The sequence below is a fragment of the Oncorhynchus keta genome, chromosome 27, assembly GCF_023373465.1.
Source record: "Oncorhynchus keta strain PuntledgeMale-10-30-2019 chromosome 27, Oket_V2, whole genome shotgun sequence".
In the NCBI taxonomy this organism is placed as follows: Eukaryota; Metazoa; Chordata; class Actinopteri; order Salmoniformes; family Salmonidae; genus Oncorhynchus; species Oncorhynchus keta.
Genome location: NC_068447.1, coordinates 40,166,507 through 40,181,555, shown reverse-complemented (window position 1 = coordinate 40,181,555; position 15,049 = coordinate 40,166,507). Strand labels below are relative to the sequence as shown.

Below are 15,049 nucleotides of genomic sequence, written 5' to 3'. Positions count from 1 at the left end.
CTTTCTGTCAAGTTATGACTTCTAAAGGAAGACACTGCTGTAATGGAAAGACTGTCTATTAATTACTCAGTTATATTTCCCTATAGGCTGAGGTCCACAAAGGATTTGGCAGGCTTTAGGTTCAATTGCTTTGCAACAGCACAACTGCTGGTGTTAGACACGCTGTAAGGAGATTGAATAACATTGCTTACATCCATGCCATAGCGTGCTATACTGTTTGGAAGTATGTTTGGTATACTTGTGCCTGCTTATATTGCATACCAAGTAGCAGAAGTGGACAAAAAATATACTTTGCTCAAGGAAACTCATTTTCATCCAGTGCTTATTATCTGGTTGATGATTTTGGGGAAGAAATCATCACAATCAAATGCATTTAGAAATGTATTTTTGTATCAACAGTTGTCAGTAGAATCAAATCTCTTCTAGAATCCTATGAAGCAGCACACGTCAACCCCTCGGCTTGTGTTATGATGGCTCTGTGATTTCTCCAGTCCCATTGAGCCAGTCCTACCATCCTACGTAGTGCCTTCACCCCCGCTGAGGGGCTAATTAAAACAGTTTCAGGGACAAAGGAGGAGATCCATTGTATCAGCCGGCCATCAGTTCAACGGATATGGTGCCAGAGGGGCACAGTTGTCCAGGATTAGTGCCCCTTCAGAACCATACATAGATGGATATGTCAGCCTCCTCCCAGCACTGATGAAAGGTTCAGTCAACTCAATGGACTGTAGATGTGGATATGCTGGAACTGCCCTATGGAGGAATCCTAAACTATAGTGACCTTAATGTTTTCAACCCTGATTTAAGATTTTTTTTTCTTTTTATAATAAAAAAAATCAGATGCAAAGTGCAAACCCAATGATGTCTATCTTCTGTAAATGCATTTGGTTTTATTTAGTTGTATCATCCCAAAAGAAACCGAACTGACAGATTTAGAGCAACAATAAACCAAACCCCCAACCTTTTCCCCATTCCTGAGTTGTGCAGAAACCAACCCCCCTTCCCCCAAAGAGATAAACCTACCTGCTGGTGACAAATCTTCCAACTTCCTGTGTTTTAACTTAAGCAAAGAGTTAATCAACTGGATTTTTAATCTCCTGAGCCACAGCCCTGGTGCCATAATATTTACGCTGGCCATTCTAAAGCTAACCCCCATCTAACTGGGTTTCTTGATTCACAGCTCTGGTTGACCTCATTAAGTACTGACTAATAGTCTAAATATGGGAGTGTCTGTGGGAGGAAGTGGAACGTGGAGATGCAATCAACACAACACATCTCCCATCTAATAAAAGCTGCAGGCATTTTGAAAACAATCGGTGAGAACCGGAAAGTCCACAGGTACCACAATAAAACAAGAGACATGATTCTCAGAGATTAAAAGGTATTAATGAATATTTAAAAGTCTATTACTTCACCACCTTGTATTTGCAAATCTATTAGATGTTTATACATTTGACACCTGTTAGGTTTTTTTTTTTACTTTAAATTTATTTAGTAACTATTTTCTTAGCTTTATTTCCTTAAAACTGCATTGTTGGTTAAGGGCTTGTAAAGTAAGCATTTCCCAGTAAGGTCTACACACCTGTTGTATTCGGCACTTGTGACAAATAAAATGTGATTTGATTTTTACATTTATCTGGGTTCCGAGCTAGGTGTTTCATCTGCATTGTTGTTATCTCTCTGTGGCCCCGGCTCAGCCAGAGCATACTTATCTAACAAAAAGGAACTGTATGTAACCAGAAACAATAGACGTGATTGAGTGCATTCCTCAATTGGGGTCGGGTTACGACGGCCACTTTAATAGAAGATATCTGTCGAAGGAGATCTCCAAAGTTTTGCATTTGATCTTTATCAGTCTTTCAGAGCTTTTTAAAACGGGGTACCTCCAACATATGTTAATTTAAGCATATTCTATTAAATGGTGCTAACAGGAAACACCCCAGAGCTCTGGTGACAGATGGCAATCCAACAGTGATTTGAACACTCAGGATAAAATGACATATCTATTTAATCATTTATACAGTCCAAAGGTCAATTGATTATTATAAATATAAAATTAGAAGTTATAAATGCATATACATTGTAATGGCTACAAAATGTTTACACATGTTTGCAACTAATGAAACACGTATTCATTAAAGTTTGAATCATTCATCAATGTGTATTTATTAAAGTTATCATAGTTTAAAAAAAGAAGAAGAATTGGTAACACTAAGTTATGTTAAAGAACACACTGAAATGATTGACTTGTACGGCAATGTTGAGGAGAGTTAGCAAGCAAGCATTTCACTGTGCTGTATACACGTGACCAATAAACCTTGATGTGAAGTTAACAAATTACATTGAAAAATAATATGGAAAATTCCACATTGATGGTAGACAGACCACTACTGAACTTTGAAAAGCCACATTTAACGTTATTAGCGTAACAAAGGAAGATATGCTAATGGTAATCTTTTGGGCCAGCAATGTGTGCATGGGTGGGATCCATGTGAAACGACCTGAGAATGACTCTGCTTCTAAAGAATTCCCACACCAATGAGCTCCAGGGGAACTAGAGCCAATGGTTAAAGCAAGTTACAATATTCATATATATATATACAGTATATTGCTTGTTTATTATATTTAAGAATGTGTTAACAATATGACTGTTAGGATTATGTTAGAATAATGATTATCTTATCATTAGTAGCAGCCAATTTTTGTTTTGGTAATCTTTACCATAATTAGTATGTGTGATAGGTGTGTAAGTGCAATGCTGAATTGGTGGACCCTTTAAGATTATATTGACAAAACTTAAATCACATCACCAACAGATTCCGTTGGGGGTGGGATCACATATGCTAATAAAGCAGATGTCCATCAGCAGTACTCACAGTCCAGCCTATAAAAACAAAGCTTCTTTCTTCTGTGAGGAGAACACAGCCTGACTGATCCGCTCTTTGGGTTCAGAGAGCCAACAAGATTATTCTTTGATACTGAACTACCCTCTCAGAACTATACAAAATCAACCAAATCCCAAAGGAATTGGTAGCAAACTGTGTTCAGACTAGATATGTGGTTTAACTCAGGACAAGGTCCATATAAACAAGAACTAAACTCAAACATGCACATGAGTGGTCTTTGTCCAGTCCACCACTTCCCCCACAAGTACAGTAATTTGATCCCCAGACCAGGGCAGTTCTTTCCTCATTCTGAGCAGTGTGTGTGTTTGGTCAAGGTGTGAGTTGAGTTCCTTCTGAACTTTCCATGACACAGGCTGGAGGTTTCAGACATGTCTCTCTGTCCACTCTGTGCTTCTTCTATACACCGAGCTGATTATCCATAAACCATTGTTGTCTCCACAGGCATTTCGGATGCCACCGCAAATATAAGCTTTGTCCTTAGATGACTGATCACAGATCAACTAAAGTTCATGAACTTATGAGATCAAATGGTACATTGGGGTTGGGTTGCTGAACATTGAATATAAATGTTAAAAAGGTGAGACCGATTCTTGATACTATAACTCTTCAACACAATACAATTCTCAAATACAATACCCTCATCTCTTTCAGGCCCTCATTTGACCATTGTATTTCCTTGTTCATTCAACCAACTGTGACTAACAGCATTCTACATCAAAAAAGACAAGACCATTTCCTGGGTCTTAGAAAGAAAGTGTTCAATGCAGAAGCATAGCACCCAGTCGGCCATAAAATAATGAGGGGAGGAGAAATGAGAAGGGGTCAATACATAGAATGCTTTTTTTTAATTTTTTTTATTGTACCTTTATTTAACTAGGCAAGTCAGTTAAGAACAAATTCTTATTTTCAATGACGGCCTAGGAACAGTTGGTTAACTGCCTTGTTCAGGGGCAGAATGAGACACGAGGACAGAGACTCACATTTGGCTCATCTTCAGATGAAAACAACAGTACAATATAAAATATTTGAACATTAAAAAAAAAAAGGCACGGCTCTTGTCCTTTCTCATTCCCCCTCTGAACAGAGGGTCTATAGAAATTAAAAGGATGAAAAGCTTTCAAAAGTGGCCTTAATGCCATCCATGCATGCAGGCCATGGAGTTTAATGGTGTTTCTCCTAAAACGGGGAACAAAAGAGAATCTTCCTGTCGACCCATTAAGGACGGTGCTCAATAAATATGCATCATAAGAGAAGAGAAATCACATTTCAATATTCATTCAATCATGGTAATTCTGCGGATTACTGATAGTATAAGACGTATTAACACTTTACTGTAGGCACACAAATAAAGCCTTAGTGTATTTATAAAACACTCCACAACAGCCTTAAGTGTCTTATGATACAAATAATGTTGATTTTTAAACACTTGCTATAAGCTATCATTACCCATGTAATTATAACATTATTATAGCAAGTCGTTATACTGGGTCCTTATTATACGCCGCAAAAATCACTCTGGTTTGCTGTCAGTTTGAGTAAGGATGCAATCACTTTCTGCTGTGTGATTGTGCATTTAAACCAGATAAAGCAAACGCAGCCTTTAAAACAAACACAGACATAGCAAAGAGTAGGATCCCTAAAACTGCCAGGAGACAATGGTCTATATCTGTCAAGATTTCCATGTTTGTTTTTTTAGGATAATGCATGCGAGAGCAAAGAAAATATTGTGCTTGCTCATGGCCATCTGTCGAAGGCAAAGGCATCTTTCAAATGGTAAATGTTCATTCGTTTGGATATGCAATAGGTTCAACTGTGAGAATATCGACAATATAGGTTTGAAGGATCATAGTACCTTTTCAACTATTTCTTCAGTCATATGCCCATCCTTCATCAGTGTTGCTGCATACGTGAGAGTTCTTCAGTGGAATGGACAGTGCCATTGAAAGCAAAGATCTAACCAGACAAGACTGTGATTGACTGTCCCTCCAAATCGAACTGAAAGTGCATACCGAAAACACAAAGCAACCTGCTGACAATGCGAAAATGATCACAAAACAAAGCAGAAAACCAGACAAATAGTATGTTTGACGAGAGAATAACAATTGATTACCGGGGACAGTAACCAAAAGCCAATTGATATAGAAACTGAGAAAATATTGCAAGCTGAAGAAAGACTTCAAAAAGAACAGGCAAACATGCCTTTTTTTGGAAAACCAATGGCCTTTACATACAAACACCCAATCACAATAGGTTTTTACATTCACAGCTGGGCTATCAACAACATCACATTCATCATAGGTCATTTCAAAATGGTATATCTAGACCGCAAGTCACAGCAAATTATATTTCTGAGTGTTTAAGAGCAGGAGATATTCTTTGTCCTTTTAAATGATTTTTATGGGCTTTGGCCAGCAACACTCTGGCCCTCCCCATTGGCTAAAAATTATACTTATTTTCCTGTCCCCAGGACTTATTTTTAAACACTGATTTCATTCTTAAAGAAACAACAGCAAAAATAGCCTGTCAGTGTAATGCTTCCTGACAGCCCAGGATAAGACAAAGACAACACCATAAATACTAACGTTTTGAATGAATTTACAATTTACACTACCCACCCAGGCCTATTTTTTAGAAGTTAGTGTTGTGGGTAGACTATATCTTTACTTCATAAGAAGTAAGAATATGGAATAAGTTATGTATATACTTTTATTTCTTTATATATATATATATTTTTTTTTCAATATGTTTCTTTTTACTAAATGAATTGTCTGAATCAAACACCGGAGTTGTTTTGTAAAGACTTCAGACCTAAAAACATAAATAGCTGTAAAGTGAGCGGCTATCCCATTCTTTTGTCGCCGCTCATAATTCCAATATCTGAAATGTGACCTGGGTACTCTGAGAGCTAAATAGAGCAACATGATCAACCGCCGTGTATTTCTCTTGTTAAAAAGGAACAAATGGCAGCCTAATAACCCTCACTGTTACAAAAACAAAATGTATCTCACAACAATCACACAATTCAAGTGATAAGACCCTGAAAGGTCTGGAATACAGCGGTTGTCACCCCTACCTGTAGTCTTGCTGCACGTTGGTTGTCTGGACTTACAAAAGACTTGAAATCTGAAATAAGACGGCATAATAAATTCAATGGCCTTCATACTTTGACAAATAATTGCAATGCATCCAAAAAGACCATTCACTTGTACCACTAAGCACATTGTCCACTTGTCAAACGGAATGTCTAATCAAAATACGTCTATATTTTGTATTTCAAACACATATTGTATTGAATGAGGGGCAAGATAAAAGCCTCCCATGTTGTGAAAAAATCTAAACTCACTTAAAATGTCAATAGTGTCAGGAGAAAAAGATGCTAGCATTGGAAAACAAATCCATATCAACTCTGAACTGATCAGTTAATTGCATTAAGGGAATTCAATGCCTTTTACTAATGGTACAGCAAATTGTGTGCAAACGATTCAAAGGTCAAAACATTTGCACACAACAAAGAGTAAGGTATTTAGATAGTGGAACATCACATCATGGGACTTTATAGCTTAAAAAAAAAACACAGATGTAAAAAGGAACCAAGAAAGAAATCCAACCCCTTTTTTTAAAAAGAACTCCAATGTTGTCGTCCACGCTCCCCTAAATATTTATTACCATATTACTGAGAGGAGTGAGATTAACCATAAGGGCAGAATATTCATTAAGTTTTATAATAATGGCCCTTTTGACATTTTCACACTATTAAAAGTGGTCAGATACTACTGTTCTGTTCCAGAGGGAAGACTCCCCAAGTATTTCACATCATCCAATCTCTCCATCACTTGGCCTTCTCTGGCTTAGTTCATGTCCAGAAGGAATGCATCACAAAATACGACTTCTTTAAGCAGCTGTGAGTGGAAATAGCTTTTCCTGGAGACATTTATGACCCCCATTCAAAGGCCTGACATCTCAAACACAGGAAGGAAGGAACTCAGAAGTGCCATACAGTATCAAGAGGTCCATTTACACTTCCTGCTATATCTTTTTAACAAAGCCTCACAAAACGCACCTTTATTCAAAACAGAAATATACAATTATATGGATTTGTGAATGGACATGGTTTTACTTACATGCACGCACACACAGTAAATAGGTTTGTGGATGTATAAATGCACGTGTGGATGCTTTTTATATTAGCCATTTCAAGTAACTCAAATGGCTGTGTCAAACTTTGAATAATTACACAGGGATTTACATATATATAAAAATAAAAAAACTGGGAGAGAGAGCACTTAGCCCACCCTCCTATGACGTTGCATGTAGAATGTGTTCGGGGGAAGCAGGCCCTCCTCAAGGGTGCTTGGATTTGTAACCCTGGAAGTCTCTCTGCCTGATAATAGATCAAAGAGATGCATAAGAGAACAATTCTAGTTTTAAAAACACTTTGCCCACATAGCAGCCAGTCACCCTAATGCATAATAGAATTTTACAAGGCCTCAGCAATTATGGCTTCAACCAATGGACTCTAGTAATAAAACACCACGTAAAAATATCTTAAATGAGATAATTAACCCCACATTATAAAAAGTAAAAAAAGATACACACTAGGGTGCATTATGTTGCTGTCTGATTATCACTCATATAGTCATAACACAAATTACATTTTGTATAATACCTAATAAGATCAAACATTTACAGGGATGAAAATAGACAGACATAAAATGTTTATAGATGTGGGGGGAAGAGGCATTGGTTCAGATCAATAGTTCAGGAGGATGATTTTAATGTTGGATACTTACTGACCCCAAAAGGCAATCTAGGGACATTACACCAGAGCGCTAGAGATGCTGGAGCCTTATATCAAATGGCTGGTAGCCTCGGACACCCAGGCTTCACTGAAATAGCGAGATGTCTGAATATAGAATGGTTAAAATAAGCATACATACAACTGTAAAAACATGTATGCTTACATGAGAAATCATATAGATCTCAATAAATAACCACAGTATGTTCTACAAAGACTGGGACTTCACAGATACTACATCCACCCTCTATCAATCTCTAGATCCTTCGAAAAGGTACAATTATTTCCATTCTACAGAATCACAAAGTGACATTCCACATATTCCATGACTCTTGAGATCTCCCCATCCTCGTTGGAAGAGCAGTCGGAGCATCAGCCAGCGAATGATTTGCTCAGATTGTGCCCATCCACAGCCAGAGAAAGCAGAGGGGTCACAGTTGAGTTTCTAAAGCCATTAGTGCTGAAAGAAAAATCAATGGTCAACTGTGCCAGAGACTCCCTGGTAACGTCCCAAATGGCACCCTGTCCCCATATAGGGTGCAGTACTTTTGACCTGAGCCCTATGGTTCCTGGTCAAAAGTAGTGCACTACATGGGAAATACGGTGCCGTATGGGACGCAGCCCTTTTCCAGCGCAGCCTTCACTTCCCTGCGAACACTAAGGACTTGAAGGCTGAATGTCAAACTGGCTCCAAGAGGATAATAGCAAACAACAAGCAGAAGAGGCATTCAATCAAATGTCTATTGACTATTGTAGTTAGTAGTTTGTGCTTTGAAAACATAAGTACCTTGACATATTTTCAATGATGAATCAAACCTGCAATATAACATACAGGAGGAAGACCTCATTCGGAAATTGAGGCACATAGATCATTCTTTATCAGGTGAATTGACACAGCATTGTACCAATACCAAATTGAAATGTACATTGTTTCCCATGACTCTTTGCTAAAGCCATGAAAGGCTGCAATTCCGTATAAATACAAAGAACGTTAAGCAAATAGCTTGTGGACACTAGGAACATCTATTGACATAAATAATAGGTAACTGGAAAGCATAGAATGTATTTTCTGTCTAGATTTTTTGATATAAGTTATCAATTTTTAACTTTAATGTATTTATACTCTTTCATGGTCAATGACAGGTTAGTAAAACAGAAACAAACACCAAGTACAATACATTTCAAGTATTTCAAAATACGACAGTAGCACAGAAACACAAGCAGATATTGTTTTAATTTGTTTTTCTGAAATGCCCAGTTTCATGACACTTTAAGCAATGCATCGCCTTCGTGTTCATCGGAATTGGAAAGTTCATGATTGGGAAACACGTCAAAGATTAAAATAATCCAATATTGACTAGGTTGTACCAAACATACTTCATTCAAGACGGAATTTATGATTAACAAATAAATTAATCTAAGCATGACATAAGTCAAGAGTCATCACTCTGTAACGGAACATTAGCTGCCCTCTCACCGTTTGTTATAAATATCTATTTGACCTGTTGACCTTCAGTAATGGTGATCTATTCAGTCTTGGAGGCCGTCCATGTTGTGTGTGTCCGACACTGAATAGAGGTTCTGTGTAGAGACTGAGAGTTGTTCTAGAACAGGCTGGTTCTGGGCAGTCACCACCAGTGGCAAGCTGTGGATGACCACTCCCTGGCTGCCTAAACTGATGCTAGGGACAATGAGACTACTGTCCTCCTCACAGGTGGTAATGCTATTGTCCCCAACCCCGTGCAACACTGTTACATGTGCCTGCTTGGCCAAGTCTTCCGAAGGGCCACCGTCGGTACACATCATGTCCGAGGGCGGGAACATGGAGGTGGCCGTGGCGACTAGGTTACCGTGGTTCCCTCCCTCCGTCACCACAGTAACCTCAGTGCCCCCCTCCTGGATAAGAGCGTTAAAGCCCTCCAGGTCTGAGCAGGTGGTGATGAAGGCCTGTGTGCTGTGTGCTGCTGAAGAGACCTGGGAGGTAATGGCTGTCTGCAGTAGGGCCTGGTGCAGAGGGTTACTGCTATCCTCTGAGGAGAGGTGTGTCAGCAGGACTGTCCCAGGCTCCAGACCAGCGCCGTCTGTTGGACCTCCTATATGCTGCATGGGCGTGAGGCTCAGGTTGACCTGCTGGATCATGGAGTTGACCACCATGTCCTGACTCTCTGGGCTCAAGAGGATGGCAGAGGAACCCTTGGTGTGATGCTGGTGCTGCCCAATGTCCACACCCACCCCAGCCTGCAGGGGATGGAAGGAGCCCTCCTGACCCAACGGGTGGGATACTATGATCTTAAGCTGGGCACTGCTGTAGGGGGCCAGAGGAGCTAGTGGGACATGGTGGAGGGGGAGCTGGGTGGTGTCCTGCCTGGGTAAAGGGCTCACAGTCACACTACTGGGCTGGGAGGTAATGGGCTGGAGCGTCAAGGAAAGAGTCTGTTCAGAGCCTGATTCCCGGTGCTGCTTCCTGTGGCTGCGCAGAGAGTCCTCCCTCACAAATGATGCCTCGCACAGGTCACAGCGGAAGGCCCGCGTTGCATCCAGCTTGGCCCGGTACCGGGAGCTCACAGGCTTGGCAGGGTCCTCTCCATTACCGACACTGGCTTTGCCTCCTTTCCCACCAACACTTGCCCCCTTCTCAGGTTTGTCCGCATGACACTTCTTCTTGTGGATGACCAGGTTGCTGCGCTGCTTGGTGGCGAAACTGCAGAAGTCACATTTGAAGGGTCGCTCCTCAGAGTGGATCCGCTCATGGACCTTGAGCGCCCCCTTGCTGGAGCAGGAGTAGATGCACTTGGAGCACTGGATGGGTTGAGTGGGCTGGTGCTCTCGCGAGTGCTGCCGCAGGGCTGTCTTGTTGGTGCACTGGAAGTCACAGTCAGGGCAGGGAAAAGAGTTGGACGTGCCATGTTTTATCTGGACGTGAGATTTCAGGTTGCCCTTCATGGCACAGCGGTACTCACAGAAGTCACACTTATAAGGCTTCTCACCCGAGTGGATGCGGATGTGCCTCTTCAGGTCAGAGTTGATCTTGAACTTTGCTTCACACTGAGTGCACTGGAAAGGTGCATCCCCTAAAGTAGAGGAATATATATCTTTATAGAACACCCAAAAACAACTTGACTCGAAACGTACGTTTGCCAGACTATTCAGAAGTTAAGTGGTCTTATACCGAAATGAGTCCATCTCCCATATTTAAATCCCAAATGAATGGGAAACAATGTAGACCATTTAATAGCCAGATTTCAGAACCAGACATATATACAGTGGGGCAAAAAAGTATTTAGTCAGCCACCAATTGTGCAAGTTCTCCCACTTAAAAAGATGAGGCCTGTAATTTTCATCATAGGTACACTTCAAGGATTTTTTATGAATTTATTTGCAAATTATGGTGGAAAATAAGTATTTGGTCACCTACAAACAAGCAAGATTTCTGGCTCTCACAGACCTGTAACTTCTTCTTTAAGAGGCTCCTCTGTCCTCCACTCGTTACCTGTATTAATGGCACCTGTTTGAACTTGTTATCAGTATAAAAGACACCTGTCCACAACCTCAAACAGTCACACTCCAAACTCCACTATGGCCAAGACCAAAGAGCTGTCAAAGGACACCAGAAACAAAATTGTAGACCTGCACCAGGCTGGGAAGACTGAATCTGCAATAGGTAAGCAGCTTGGTTTGAAGAAATCAACTGTGGGAGCAATTATTAGGAAATGGAAGACATACAAGACAACTGATAATCTCCCTCGATCTGGGGCTCCACGCAAAATGATCACAAGAACGGTGAGCAAAAATCACAGAACCACATGGGGGGACCTAGTGAATGACCTGCAGAGAGCTGGGACCAAAGTAACAAAGCCTACCATCAGTAAGACACTATGCTGCCAGGGATTCAAATCCTACAATGACAGACGTGTCCCCCTGCTTAAGCCAGTACATGTCCAGGCCCGTCTGAAGTTTGCTAGAGAGCATTGGGATGATCGAGAAGAAGACTGGGAGAATGTCATATGGTCAGATGAAACCAAAATATAACTTTTTGGTAAAAACTCAACTCGTCACGTTTGGAGGACAAAGAATGCTGAGTTGGATCCAAAGAACACCATACCTACTGTGAAGCATAGGGGTGGAAACATCATGCTTTGGGGCTGTTTTTCTGCAAAGGGACCAGGACGACTGATCCGTGTAAAGGAAAGAATGAATGGGACCATGTATCGTGAGATTTTGAGTGAAAACCTTCAATCAGCAAGGGCATTGAAGATGAAACATGGCTGGGTCTTTCAGCATGACAATGATCCCAAACCCCCCGCCCGGGCAACGAAGGAGGGGCTTCGTAAGAGGCATTTCAAGGTCCTGGAGTGGCCTAGCCAGTCTCCAGATCTCAATCCCATAGAAAATCTTTGGAGGGAGTTGAAAGACTGTGTTGCCCAGCAACAGCCCCAACACATCACTGCTCTAGAGGAGATCTGCATGGAGGAATGGGCCAAAATACCAGCAACAGTGTGTGAAAACCTTGTGAAGACTTACAGAAAACGTTTGACCTCGGTCATTGCCAACAAAGGGTATATAACAAAGTATTGAGAAACTTTTGTTATTGACCAAATACTTATTTTCCACCATAATTTGCAAATAAATTCATAAAAAATCCTACAATGTGATTTTCTGGATTTTTTTTCTCATTTTGTCTGTCATAGTTGAAGTGTACCTATGATGAAAATTACAGGCCTCATCTTTTTAAGTGGGAGAACTTGCACAATTGGTGGCTGACTAAATACTTTTTTCCCCCACTGTAACGTGTGAACACCAATTCCATGCTTCAGTGTACTAATCAACCCCATTAGTGAAGGGAAAGCAGACCCACCAGTGTGTGAGCGGAGGTGCACGGTGAGCTGGCTGGAGTTGCGGCTGGCGTAAGGGCAGATTTGGCACTTGAAGGGCCTCTCGTCATAGTGGATACGGAGGTGTTTCTTCAGACTGCTGCTGTCGGCCGCAGCGTAGGGACAGTACTTGCACTTGTGAGGCTTCTCTCCCGTGTGGGATCGGAGGTGCATGTTCAGCTTGTCCCTCCGGCTGAACCGCTTTTGGCACAGCTCACATTCAAACGGCTTCTCACCTGGACACACACAAGCGCACACAGGTGGATTGGAGGATACATTTATGTCAAGTCTTGCAATACATACTAGGATGAGCATAAATCCAAATTGAATTATGATCTAATAATACTGGTTTTGTTACATACCAGTATGCGTTTTGAGATGCCGCTCCATGTCTTTTTGACCGTACTGTGTCTTGAAAGAGCAACCTAGGGGTAAAGGAATAAATGACGCATTTGATTAGAAAATTGATTGATTCATGCAGCCTGAATATAATAGTGTTGTTTCACCCACATTTCAAGGCCACTTCACTGTAGTATTAAGTTGTGTAGCTATAAAAAAAAATTAAAAAATTAAAAGTAACTGTGACCCAGAAAATAACTAATTGGTTGCAACTGACCAGCAGATAATGTGCTTCCTCTCTAGTAGCAGTATGGAAGGAATGTGTCAGAAGAGTAATAAACGAGGAAAGAGGGAGTGAGCTACCAACCTGAGAAACAGCAGCTGCGTCTCTTTGAAGTCAGGGCAGGTTTTATTTTTTTGGAAGGTGTTTTGGGGGCTTTGGTCAGGATCTTTTTGACACCTCTCATAACACACGTCTGGTAGGCTTCCTCAAAAAACTCTGTGCTGGAATCTGGGGGAAAGGGGGGATATTCTGACTGTAAAGAATACATTTCCAGACAACCGAGTTCACAAATAACAAAGGACTCATTTTTTAAACTTGAAAACATATAGACTATTCATTGTTCCAACAGTATATTAAAGGAGTCTGGGGTAGCATGTTCAAACAAGACCGTGTAGAGAGAGACCATCTTATGGTCTTACCTGTAAGAGTGGGTGCGGAGTTCGATGCTGATATGTTAGAGGAGGGTATATGGCAGCCATTTTGCTTGTGGGCCAGAAACACCTCAAAGTTATTGTACTGCTGCTTACAGAAGCCACAGATGTGGATATCTGGGCTCACCTCCACAAGTACATGGTTCCCTCCTGTTGATGAGGGGGGAAAATGGGATAAAACCCAGTTTTTATTCAAGAACATTGTGATTATTGACAACCATAGCCATAGCCCTGCAATACCAAGACTAATCCTACCTTTGAGTAGGGACTATTTGAATGTAGGCCTACTTTGCAACTTGTAAACATAGCTAGCCATATTTTCATATAATTGCTTAACAACAGACTGCTAGATGATACTAAAGCCATTGGATCTTTTTTTGTAGCACACATATTTAAATGAATAATTTGACTACCAAGTGGACTTTGTTTTGAACATTTGTTATGAGTTGTCTTACCCCCTCCGTTGAATGATGCCATTTTAACGCTAATATAGCTGGATATCAATTCAGTTTAGGGCTCCCCTAACGTAGGCAACCGACTTGGGACAGGCGCCTCGAATCGAATCCATTCAACATAAGTATACAATACAACAAGCGCCTTTGAAATAACAAAAGTTTCTTATCTACTGACTTTTAGCTCTGAACTCTCTACTGCCAACATTGTTGCAACCATTTTACGACAGGCTCCCTTCACTTTTCGGCAGTACACACTTTTCCTCCAGGGGAATTTATTTTTTCATTTTCATTTGAGCGCATTACTGCCATCTAATGACTCGGTGGTCTCAGTTCCCAGCATCCGCCACATACTTGACTCGTAACCAAGGGCCTTATTCTTATGAAATCCAAAATCTTTGAAGTGCTTTGTAAAAATAAATAAAAAATGCAAACAAAAATAGGATCCAAACAAACAAATGTCAGAGAGAAAGAGGTTAAGCGAGAGGGTTTAGCTCCCAAAATGAATTGTTAAGCTAATTATGAGTAATTGTATGGGGGCAATGAGTGTATTGCTATTTTGATACAACTTATTTGATATAATAGAAGTTTCATAATGCTTAGGCTGTTACGAATGTACTGATATAAGTGTGATGCATGTGACATCCTGGCAACTTTGAGTAAAAAACACTTTATATTTTAGTTGTACCTGTGGAAATTCTAGAGGCGAGCGCAGCATCTCACTCACCGTTGAATACACGCTGTTGACATAAACAAACATTTTTTAAAAGTATGATATGTATCCACAAATCCAAAGAGAGGAATAAGCAGGAGACTGTTAGGGCGAAGTCATAGGCATCTCGTCATTATATCCAGTATCTCTGCAAATGTCTCTTTTTGCCTCTATCAGTTGACTCGAATAACTAACACAGGTCAAAGGTGACACAGGTAAAGTCAATCAAAGAACAATTTACAAGTGAAATGTCATCCTAA

At 40.6% G+C, this 15,049-nt stretch overlaps 1 protein-coding gene across 1 annotated transcript; it reads right to left on the bottom strand.

Moving 5' to 3' along the window:
- Positions 1-8,916: 8,916 nt before the first annotated feature.
- On the bottom strand, positions 8,917-14,335 carry LOC118360020 (zinc finger protein 64). Its single transcript, XM_035739047.1, has 6 exons — positions 14,081-14,335; positions 13,614-13,775; positions 13,279-13,422; positions 12,935-12,997; positions 12,557-12,808; positions 8,917-10,772 (listed from the first exon to the last, which is right to left on the bottom strand). The coding sequence occupies exons 1-6, from the start codon at positions 14,100-14,102 to the stop codon at positions 9,232-9,234; spliced, it is 2,184 nt and encodes a 727-aa protein (XP_035594940.1). The 5' UTR covers positions 14,103-14,335; the 3' UTR covers positions 8,917-9,231.
- Positions 14,336-15,049: the final 714 nt, after the last annotated feature.